Here is a 12,798-nt window from a genome sequence, read left to right on the forward strand (position 1 = left end):
GCTTCCGAATCTCGTGTCTCTTGCGAGCTCGTGGTGCACAGACACTGTCATCAATCATTTCAACGAAATGAAAATATAGATAGTCAACGGCAAGAAAAATTATTCAGGAAGAGGACGGCCGCTCTCAGAGCTGAGATACATTATTGTCTGTTTTTTTTTTTTTTTTTTTCTTTTTTTGAGACCCACATTGCGTTTTTTCCAACTGTCCAAAAGATGGATATTAATTAGTAAGTAGCAGTACAATATACGAGCTCAAGCATGAAATAACAAAGGGATAAATGTCATTAAATCGTGAGACATTTAAAACAATTGCTGTACAGAATTTGCTTGCGCCAAGAGAGCAATTAGAAGAGCCACTCTGTATTTAAATTTTAACACTTTTCAGTGCGTTTTTTTTATGTACTGTTTAAACGCGAAACTCTGTTTCATTAGAATATACATTAAAAAGTCACATTGCAAAATATATGTTATCAAGAACGATGGCCGGAGAAAATTTACTTTAAAGAACGATGCAATGATATAACGATTGCGATGTAATTTATGCGCACATCGCTATATAGTATAAATCACCATCGTATTTCCACTGTAATTTATGTGATGTCACTCTTATAACTGTACACATAGATAAGTTTATACTCCCTTGTACTCAACTGGGTAATTTATTGAGAGTGGCTGAGCTTAGAGAATCTCTTACACCTCGCTTCTCAATGCTCGCTTACTTTTCGACTATTCGGTGCTGAATAGAGCCGATGCTGGGTGACGTCGCCACATCTGGCGCCGAGGACAATTAGAGGGGACTCATGAACCGTCGGAATTAACACTCACAACAACACGGGCGAATATTTACCGGCGCGTTACATGGCACGTTGTGTGGGTGGGCTTGTCCGCGAGACAATAGACTTGCCGAGTAAGCCGTCGCAGGGAGAGCGCGACGATACACCGAGAATATCCCCGTCGACGATCGCACAGACGCTTACCGTGGAGATACCCGGGTGGAGGGTATTATATCGGTGATTATATCGGTAGATGCTGATAGTGAGAAAATGGAACCTCGATGTCAGCAACTGGAGGATACCACTTCAGCCCCATTGGCGGACCTCTTCAGCTCGTGCCAAGAGGACAATACCGATCGTGAGAAGTTGCCTTCGTCGCTGCGATCGAGCGGCCAATTTTTCTCGGGGAAAAAGCGTCAACGACAAACTTGTTTGCGAATCGAGTGCGACTATTTTTAAAGCAGTTGAATCAGATCAGATTAAACGGATATTATTAACATAATAATAATTGCAATCTTGTCTACGTTTTATTGTATTAATTTAAGTATGATTTTTTAATTACAGCGCTACATATATATATTGAATCGTATTATTGTTATTTTCAGATTGCTGACTTTCTGCTACTTGGCAGCGTTGAATTGTTGGTTGCTTCTGTGTCCGGCTATACTCTCGCATGATTGGCAAATGGGATCTGTTCCTTTGGTTACGTCTTTTACGGATACCAGAAATCTGGCCACCTGTATATTTTTCGGTGGCTGTCTGATTCTTACGTACAAAGCCTTCACGGATTTCGAGGTGAGTAAAATTTGACAAAAATTTGATAATTTATCGCAGATTATAGTAAAATTACGCTATAATTATAGAGGAAATATGTATAAATCACTACATGCAAAAACATTATTATTATATATTAAATACTTTTTTTCCATTCAAACAACGGATAAATCGAACAAATTATTCCCTTTGCTTGAGATTATATTTTGAGAAGAAATCTTATCGTAAATTTTTATATTTTATTTTGATGTATCGAGAGGTATAAAGAAAAAGAAAACTATTCTTTTCAAATGGCGATATCGCAGATTCACTGACATTATCGGCTATCTCACGAACACAAAATAAAATGAAATAAATGATTATCAGCTGCAAAATGTCATCCCGCGGTTAAACGTTTCGACCTGGCGTGGGCCTGGCGTAACAAGAAAGGTACTTCGTGCTTCTAGTTCCTGTCGGTCACGACCGACATAGTCGACGATGATGAAATTGCACTCGACTCGAGAGTCATAAAGGGACTTGTGTAGTAACCAAATGACACAAACTCTAATTGTAAGTCAAACGATAAGCGCGTATCTCGTAAATTATATCTATTATTCTACATATCCTTTTGAATCATTCGTCAGTAACGATCATTGAATCATGGATGTCATGATCTCTTTAAATTTAAAGTTTTTGCTGTCCGCGCGCGTGCGTCGGTTGTTTTACTTTTCCAAAGAGGTCATATCTTTTAATGTTGCCCGCGTTTTCCTATCCGCCGGCGGCTATCTGGCTTTTCGTAAGTCCAAAGTGGAAACAGACTTTTTTTTCGAACGAGGTCATCCTTATTTTTACGCGTAGAGCGGGTCTGTGCGTTTATGCTACTGCCCCCGAGGAGAAAGATCTTTTTATAGATGTGGTTGCTTTTTATTCCGACATCAGCTCTTTATGTGTATATATCTGGAGATGTAATGCTTTAATGCAGTCAGATTTTGCAAATGTCTAAAAAAAAAAAATTATAAATTTTTTCTTATTGTGACATAAACTTTGTCTTTATAATGTCCATTTGGAGAAAAGCAGAATAAAATTGTTTTTATATAGAGAATTTACTGTATTTTTTTAATGGATACTATTTTTTTAAAATTTTATCTGGTAGTTGTTTATTTACAATGCAATATAAACCATGACAATTATATAAAATAAATTTTTGAATAATAAATCTCGATGATGATGATAGTATGTTTGTTTTCACACCAGAGTTATATTTTTAATATCTATTCGGTGATGTTATATTTAAACGTTATTTTAATGACATGCAAAATTCATAAAGTATGTGGTATTTATATCACGTATTATATTAAAATAGCAGTCTATTTAACAGTCGTATAACCATTTTATGAAAATAGAATTATTAAATTAATTTTAATTGATACATAATGTATCATGTGTATATTGTAATTATTTATTCTAACTATTTGAGAGCGGGCAATCAAACAAAAAATCTGCTTATTCACTAATATTGTACGTATTCTTTCGTATACTTCTTGTGGAATTAATCGATATACAATAAGCGGTGATACACTGTTTTTGAAGCTTGCTATTTGAACAAGTCGTTTGGAATTCCTTTTTAAAATTTCACTATTCTGTTGCTCATTATCTATATAAATTATAATATTATAATTAAAAATTTTATTAATGGATAAATCAACGTATTAATGTAAATTAACTTTTTAAATTTTATATTTTTTAAATAAAAAAAGAAATACAAAATATATAATATAATATATTTATTTTACACATTAGCTTTAATATAAATTTATTATGTAAAATAATTATTAATCATTGATAATGCATGACTTGTTTCCCTTGTACAAGTAACCTGGCTAATGGATTTTCTAGTCTCGATGTCTTCATCACATCTGTTTATTTTATTTCTGATAGATGCAAAGTTGTCTGGTTAGAAGAAAGATGTTTTTCACGTCCTTTAATATTCTTCGAAACTGAAAGTGATGAGCGATGTGGTCGATATTTTGTTATTAATTTGATCATATTTCGTGTCAAGATCTATATTCGTGTTACTAAAGGTTGATGCAGATGCAGATGACATTGTAGATGCGATCGAACGTCGCGCTTCTTCAGTATTGACAGAAGATGCTAAATTACTCATAACGCTATATTTTTCTTTATTTATTATTTGTGTTTTTGCATACGCCTCATTAGACAAAGCCAGTTTATTATTCAAAATGCTTTTTCTTTCATTCTTATTCTTCTTTTTCAAAGCAATCATCTCGACTGAAGTATCTAAAATAGCATTCCGAATTTTCTTCCAACTGTCTTCCAATTTGCTTCGACGTGAATGTTGCTCGCTTTCAATATTACTGGAGACTGTTGCTACTGCTGATGTTCCTGTATAGACAGCAACTTTCTCAGTTGTTTTCGAATCATTAAACTTATCCTTATTTTCTGTGCGTTCTTCCGCAAGAGTGGCAATATCTGACGTCATAACCTGCCAGTTAAATGTTCTTTTTTGATCTTATTATATATTTTCATTTTTCCTAAAGTCGATAAGTTGAAAATTATGTCTTCATTGTTTTTGGCCTTTCCGCTTTTAATAATATTTTCATTCGTAGTTGATACTGCTACGTGAGCATTCCCTGACGTTATTGTGACGATATTGATTTAATCTTATGTTGGCTATCTTGAGCACTACTCGACAAGAATCTGGCTTTATGTAAATCTTGTTGTTGATTACGGTAATTGTTGCTTTTCGTTTCATTTATTGTGTTTACCGTTGCAGAGTTTTCACAGTCATCTTTTAGATTTTATAATTATTGAATCGTGCACGCTTTTGACCTGTGCTTTCGAAAATAAATCCGACGATGTTTCTGAAAGTCTATTTTTAATTATATTTTTCCGGAAAATATTTTTATTTTTTGTTAACTTTTTTGAATGGGCATTGACTAGACCGTATGAATCGGTTTTTTTTTTATCATTGAAAGGTATCGTTTCTATTTTCGCATTTAGAGCGTCCAAAGCTTTTTTTTATACTGTTAGTATTATTATTTCTCATTTCCGTTTTTTTTTTGTATACGAGTTAGATAACGATATTCGAGACTTGTTTTGCATTTTTTAATTCACGGAAATTATTGCTTGCCCTTATCTGTTTGCGCTAAAAATATGCTTTTTTTCAGAATATCTATATGATTTTACTCTTTGGATTTTGCATAAGAATTACTTGACGATATTTGTTAGTTTTTCGAGATCACTTTTATGAAATCTATTCATATTACCGGAGATATTTGAATCCGATGATACTATGGAATCTGTAGTAATTAAGTGTTGTTTCTTACGAATACTCGACTCGTCTTTTTGCATGCTCTGCGTATCTGCAAACGAATTAATTAACGATGTCGCTCTTAATAAATTATTTTGATGCTCGTTTTTAGCATTGTTAAAGCTTGTTGTTTTCTTGATACTGCAGCTGCTTCATCATCATGAACTTTTCGCAAAAAGTTATTCTTATTTTTAGTTTTCGTCAACCTTTGATTTTTAGAATTTTGAATGTGTAATATTTCGTTTTGCTTATCTTGATTATTAGTGGAAATTACAAATGATGTCGGTAACGTTTGTGTAATCGTAAATATGTTTTTGATTGTCTTATGCAACATTTTTATTAGATATCATTTTTACGCCACTTTGATATTTGTCATTAATAATGTTGGAGTTTGCTTCTTTTGCTGATAGGATCACAATTGACAAGATTATTTTTCAATGTTTTTTTCAATATGTTCTCATTTCTCGTATATATATATATATATATATATATATATATATATATATGTATGTATATTATGGAGTCCTGGATCAGATAATAAATTCTTATTTAGCTTGTCTTGTCATATATTTTGAAGATTATTGAAAATCGCGGAACTTGCTAATGTTTCTGTGTTAGAAATAATTTGTTCCTTCTTTCAAAGTAATTAAATCATTTTTATTTTTCATTTACGATTTCGCATATGAACTAGATTTCGCTGAATCTCTTTCTAATTTTTCTTGGGATTTACTCTCAACTTTTTCGGAAAACTTCGTCTGCGCTGACGTCTTGGCGCTTCCAGTAACTTTTAAACTTTCTTTTACAATATCGCTAATGTGTTCGTGTTGCACTTTTGTACGTGAGTTAGACGCCGTTACGTGTTTCAATAACTCTTGATGTGCATTTCGCTAGAATTGGTTTCTTCTGACAGTTCTGCATTTGAAGTAATTATTTTATAATGTTTTAATTTATTTTGTTATGTTTTTTCTTTTGCGTCTTTAAAATGTTCGATGAAATGTTGAGAGTTTGATATTTCTGCTCTCATTTTTCCAGTATTTGCTACATTTGCTTTTTTAATGCCACATCTGTATTTACTGTTTATTTACTTTTGCAATGTTTGAATGTTTTATTAACATTATTAGCTATTGGCTCTGCGGATCTTACTATTTTTATAACATTTTCTTTTTTATTCTATGATTTTGCGTTTCAAGATGACGATATTGTTGTTTGGAATTTAGTGTTCTATTTATCAATATTATTATGAGTCTCTGACTTAAATACTTTTTTTTTCCTTAAAATATCGGATTTATGATCGATTATTAATTGAATTTTTGCATCAGTTGAAGAAATTAATTTATGCCGATATTTGTCTTGAATATTGGTATTGGCTATTCTGTTATATTCGACTTGATTTATATTGATCTCTCTGCGACGTCTCTTCATATAAGTCACTTTAATATGTTATTTGATCCTTGCTATTAAAACTGTTTAAAGTTGCTAAATCTATTGATATTTTATTTATGTTATTATCGTCTTTCAGATATTTTATTCGTCTAATAAATTAATCTCACTTTCTGTACCAGAATTATCAAGATATATTTTATTTTTATTTTTTATCTTGTATGTACTTTTTTATTTGAAATAACTGATGTATCTTTCACTAAATTGTTGTGATATATTTTATTAGCGCTATTGGATATTCTTTCCATTGTTTTGCTTCCAATATCTTTAAATTTTTCTTTCGAGATATATTATTTCGTTTTTTTTTTGTATTTCCTTGGAAACTTCAGATAACGTTATTTCTTTTACTAAACTTTTGTGATTGTCTATTATTAGAAAATTGTTGTTCATTATTGGAAAACAAGGATTTTGATGTTTAACTATTAATTTTTGATTATTTTCCATGATATGATTATTCTTTTTTTTTAAATATATTATGCGAATTCTTGGCTTTTATGTAATTTTCTTCACTCGAGACTTCTTCATCTGAGATTTCTTCATCTGATGATTAGATTCCATGATGCTACTCATTTATAATTGAAGGCGTTGTTTCTGACGTTGATGACACAACATTGATAGTGATTTTTTGATTTGTTTTTAAATCATGATCCTTAATCTGACTATCAATCAGCGCCTTTGCATCTGTCGAATGTTTTGTTTCGTATTCGCTAGTGCTGTGATGCACTTTCTGATTTCCCAGATGTGTTTTTGAATGAACATGAGATAACGATGAATGGACCGATGGATGACTTTCAATTCCACTGAAACCCATTTCAATCCTCGTTGACGTCACATCATTATCAATTACAGAACGTGTCTTTCCTAGAGCGTCATAGTTCTTCTCAGTTTTCATTTTAACTCTAGCCGATCCATCATCGAGACGCGAGTACGTTATTTGTACGTTTGCTCTCTTTATTATCAGATAAACTCGATGAAAATGACGTCGCACTGTTGGCGGCAACACTCTGATCTCTCGAGTGATAATGTTCGATATCGACGTTCACGGGTTTGGTATGCTGCGTAGAAATGCCCGTGGAAATTTTTGTTATTAATATGTTTCCCTGATTGTTTTTTTTTTTTTCAATTCCCTCCTCCGTTTCTGTTGACGTTGTAGAATGAATAGTGGAATGTTGAATTCCATCCAGATTCTATTTATTTCTGTCTCTGATATTTTTCTCGTCGCGCGAATCAATCGATGAAGCGTGTTGAAATAGCGAATTCGCTTGATCATAATTAGTTTTATCTCTTTCATGAGTATTTATTTCATCTAAAAATTTATGTTCTTTTTGATGCCCTGTATAAATTCTTTCATCATCTTCTCCAGGTTTATATGATGTTTTAAATATAAACTTTCTTCCATACCTTTCTCTATCGTCGGATGTTTTGAATTCATAGGATTCTGTAGACGCATAAGATGCATGTGCTCTAGACGAGTTCGTGCGTGTCCATTTTGCATGTTTCCGTTTCGGTATATTGTTTCCTGTTTCCTGATCTTTCGTTATACGGAAGTGCGCATGCTGTGTGTGTACGTGTGAAGATGTATGTCACAGTCCAGCATCCTCTTCATCTTCGTAGGTTGACAATCCGTGCGTGTGACGTGATACCGTAGGTTTATGGAGCATTTCATTTGTGTCGCGACCGTGGTTCTCTCCCGAGGCGCTCTGCAATTTAGACGATAGATGCTCCTGATATTCTGATTTACACAATAATTTTGTATGTGAACGATCAGTATCCGTAATGTCGACAATTGTAGAATTGGAGAGCGTATGTTTTATATCTCGCGATTCGTTAATCTGACACTTAACGCGATATCGAAGATATATTCTGATTCTGATCAGCATTTTTGGTTTTGGAGTCGTCTGTTATTTTCGTATTACATGACAGGCAAAAAGGATGTTCAAAAATATCTGTATCGAATGACGACCTAGACAAAAGCTATTTTCTAAAATTGTCGTTATTATAAATATTTTTGTGTTGCGCTGCTTTAGCCGCCTTTGCATTCGCTCGAGCCAATATTTTGCTAATAGCAGCCCGACAGTTTAAAACCTCAGTGATAGTTGCTTTTTCGGACTTTAACACATTACTGCGTTCCGCGCTTAATTTGAGCAGATGTTCGGATATATCTCCTGCGGATTGGCTTATAAAATCCTGAAGGAGATGACTTTTAATCTCTTTTCGATCTCGGCACAATTACTTTGTTTCTCTGTTCTTTTATTAGTAAGATTATTTTTATCTTTATTCGTAAAGATCTTGCTGACAGCATCTATGTTTTTCTGAATCCATGCAACGATACTGCCGAATAAATTATTAGCTAACTGATTTTTTGGTGCTAAAGTTTTAAAAAAATTCGCTCTTTGATAGATTAACTTGTCGAAAAAAGATTTATTATCCGCTTGATGTATTTTGTCAATGTTGTCTAGATCCTGCGTATTTATAAATTATTTAAATATTATGTGTAATAATGATGTGTTATATATGTACTAGCGGATCTTGACGTCGATAATGGGGGGGGGGGTTTGCAAAATTATTTTATTTAATATTTTTGGTTTCATGATTAGCTTTTTTATTCCAGGATCAACGACGTCGATAGCTTTTTAATGTTTGTTTTTCTTTATTTATATTTTTTAAACAAATTCAGCAAAACTGTTTCTTTTAATTTGCAAGGGGGGGGGGGTTTAACCCCCCAGGATCCGCCAGTGTATATATATATATATATATTATATAGATATAAAGAATTTCTCGCCTAATTATTTTCATGCAACGAAATTATCTCATCATTTCGTCCTATGTCTGACTTAATCTATACTTAACTCCTTGAATGCGTAATGAGTATAATTTACAATATATCTTATACATACATATTGTATATATTATATAGATATAAAGAATTTTGCCTAAATTATTTTCGTGCAACGAAATTATCTCATCATTTCGTCCTATGTCTGACTTAATCTATACTTAACTCCTTGAATGTGTAATGAGTATAATTTAAAGTGTATCTTATACTTATATATATATATACACTAGCGGATCCTGACGTCGATAGCTCTTTAATGTTTGTTTTTCTTTATTTATATTTTTTAAACAAATTCAGCAAAACTGTTTCTTTTAATTTGCAAGGGGGGGGGGGTTTCATGCAACGAAATTATCTCATCATTTCGTCCTATGTCTGACTTAATCTAAACTTAACTCCTTGAATGCGTAATGAGTATAATTTACAATATATCTTATACATACATATTGTATATATTATATAGATATAAAGAATTTTGCCTAAATTATTTTCGTGCAACGAAATTATCTCATCATTTCGTCCTATGTCTGACTTAATCTAAACTTAACTCCTTGAATGCGTAATGAGTACAATTTCCAATGTATCTTATACATACATATTGTATATATTATATAGATATAAAGAATTTCGCCTAATTATTTTCGTGCAACGAAATTATTTCATCATTTCGTCGTATGTCTGACTTAATCTAAACTTAACTCCTTGAATGCGTAATGAGTATAATTTCCAGTGTATCTTATACTTATATATATATATATATATATATATTTTATATATATATATATAAAAGTATAAGATACACTGGAAATTATACTCATTACGCATTCAAGGAGTTAAGTTTAGATTAAGTCAGACATAGGATGAAATAATGAGATAATTTCATGCACGAAAATAATTAGGCGAAATTCTTTATACATATATAATATATACAATATGTATGTATAAGATACACTGTAAATTATACTCATTACGCATTCAAGGAATTAAGTGTAGATTAAGTCAGACATAGGACGAAATAATGAGATAATTTTGTTGTACGAAAATAATTAGGCAAAATTCTTTATAATATATATTATATAGATATAATATATATTATATAGATATAAAGAATTTCACCTAATTATCCTCGTGCAATGAAATTATCTCATCATTTCGTTGTATGTCTGACTTAATCTATACTTAACTCCTTGAATGTGTAATGAGTATAATTTAAAGTGTATCTTATACTTATATATATATACACTAGCGGATCCTGACGTCGATAGTTCTTTAATGTTTGTTTTTCTTTATTTATATTTTTTAAACAAATTCAGCAAAACTGTTTCTTTTAATTTGCAAGGGGGGGTTTAACCCTCCTCCCCCAGGATCCGCCAGTGTATATATATATATATATATATATATATATATATATATGATATATTTAAATATAGTAATACAAGTATAGTAATGCAATATTAATGCGATTTCTGCTATATAAAATTATATATTATTTTATTAAACAAACAAATTATAGGAAAATTATAGTGAAAATTTTACATTTAAAATCTAAATGAGATAAATGCTTTAAAATTCAAAATATATTAACATACATATCTATAAATTGTACATAAAATTGTTTCAAGATACTTTAAATAATATTATATTTGCCTGCTTATTATAATAAATATTTGAAACACACGAAAAAATAAATTTAAATTTTGAAATTATTTTTCAAATAATTTTTAGTTAGAATATTATTTAATTTTTAGAATATTTTATATATGTATATACATGCATATATATTATTTATAGTGTTTTTATTAATCTTTGAATTCAAACATACCATTACGATTAAAGAAATTTTAAAAATTAAAAAGTCTTCCCCAGTTTTTCTCACTGGATGCTTCGTTCGAATATTCCTTTCTTACAAAAGTCGACGTATCACTTCCATCGTTTATACGATTTGATTCATTCACACTTTTGTCATTTAATTTTTCATGATGCGGATTAGATGATACAAAACTTTGCAGGAGAAATGATAAGATCATTGAAATCTTTATTATTTCTTTCTTCTTGACAAAAACTGCTATTATACTTCTTATCGTTAATCGTTGGATTTTATACTCTTTTATACTATTTTTATACTCTTACTAGCAATTGTAAAAACATTATGTTTTCTCGTGAATGTTAATGTACGCGTGTAAATGCTGCTTGAAATTATTACATAGGACTTCGTTTCATCATTTAATTTTAATTCATTTACATCTACATTTTCTGTGAAAGTATATTTGTCTCTCTCTCTCTCTCTCTCTCTCTCTCTCTCTCTCTCTCTCTCTCTCTCTCTCTCTCTCTCTCTCTCTCTCGGTATAAAATATAGAATTTATCTTTTAGAGTTTACAGATAGGAGCGCGTCAAATCGGAATATATATACATATCGTACTTTGAATCGTTACCGTTATACATTTAAAACTTGCGAGTGCACAATTTAAACATAATTTCGTGAGTATGGCGAGTTTCATGCAAAAGCAGTATAAACTCGTAGTATAACATAAACTTTAATCGAGTAGGTTCATCCAGCTGATGAAACTTAGGCAGTAAGTTTGCTTTCGAAAAGATCTCGATGCAGAAACGTTGAATTTAATAAGTATTTTAATCTTGCATTTATCAGTGAATGTCTTTAGTAATACGTCATATCTCTTTTTCTTTAATTTTTAGCAACAGAGGCATCCACCTCTCGTTCTTGGCTGGATGTTTCTGGTATTGCCGTTCCTACCTGCGTCCAATCTTTTTGTCACCGTGGGTTTCGTCGTGGCGGAACGAGTTTTGTATACACCGAGGTAACTTTATTAAAACGTTACGAATTATAACAGAATCACAATGATTATTATAACAAACGATATGAATTTCTTATGTAATTTTACAGCGTCGGATGGATTATTTTGATCGTCTACGGTATGCAAGTGAGCTGGGCTGCTGTGCCTCGACGAAGAAGCTGGATTACTACAGGCGTAGTTCTCCTACTCGTTCTAGGATGTTTCAAAACAGTTCTTCGGAATAACGATTGGACATCTAGAGAAACTTTAATCAAGTAAGTGATCAGAGATTATTTTCCTCATTACACGTTATTAACTTAAATTAATTCGTTTGAACAGAGAAACCTTCTAGTCGCGATCAATAGTAACGTTACAAAGTGTACATGTAATTTTAAATAAACTTTTCGCAGTAATGGTAAATATAAAGAATCGTTGCACGCAATCTGAGTCTCGCAAAAATAATTTTGTCACGCGAAGATATCGTGGACATTTATGGCGACTGGTTAGTTCCGGCTTAAACAAGGAGGTTGGCATAGTGCCAGTGTTGTATACATTCACGAAGTTGGTGCAGACACCAGGCGCCGATTGGCTATGTATGGGGTTGCAAAACATAACTAACGTAGATATGGGATGATGAGGGTGGCAGGGTCGCATTAAGGTCGAGAGAAAGGTCCCGTCTGACCTCAAATCATCTTGTTTCAGAGCGGGGTTGCGGTCTCTGCCCTACAATGCCAAGATGCATTACAACTTTGCTAACTTCCTCAAAGACACATCGCAACCGAATCTTGCGGTCCACCATTACCAGTTGGCCCTCTGGTAAGTATGTTTCTCTTTCTTGCATGATATACAAAATCTCGAGGTGCATGTTGGAACAAA

At 32.0% G+C, this 12,798-nt stretch overlaps 1 protein-coding gene and 1 pseudogene across 3 annotated transcripts in view; one reads left to right on the forward strand and one right to left on the reverse strand.

Moving 5' to 3' along the window:
• LOC145934978 (protein O-mannosyl-transferase TMTC1-like) overlaps positions 1–12,798 on the forward strand; it is a 149,085-nt gene that overhangs the window by 111,638 nt on the left and 24,649 nt on the right. For all 3 annotated transcript variants that reach the window (XR_014425137.1, XM_083035934.1, XM_083035933.1), the window contains 4 exons: positions 1,379–1,568; positions 11,825–11,946; positions 12,033–12,197; positions 12,625–12,738. Coding sequence is in view for 2 of the 3 variants with exons in the window: in XM_083035934.1 (XP_082892060.1) it covers positions 1,379–1,568; positions 11,825–11,946; positions 12,033–12,197; positions 12,625–12,738 (591 nt within the window). In the remaining variant the exon portion in view is untranslated. The remainder of the gene's footprint in view (positions 1–1,378; positions 1,569–11,824; positions 11,947–12,032; positions 12,198–12,624; positions 12,739–12,798) is intronic.
• LOC145935132 (uncharacterized) lies at positions 2,991–4,073 on the reverse strand (annotated as a pseudogene).

Source organism: Prenolepis imparis, unplaced genomic scaffold (genome assembly GCF_030444845.1).
Source record: "Prenolepis imparis isolate NDT839.2.m4 unplaced genomic scaffold, iyPreImpa1.0 SCAF_4, whole genome shotgun sequence".
In the NCBI taxonomy this organism is placed as follows: domain Eukaryota; kingdom Metazoa; phylum Arthropoda; class Insecta; order Hymenoptera; family Formicidae; genus Prenolepis; species Prenolepis imparis.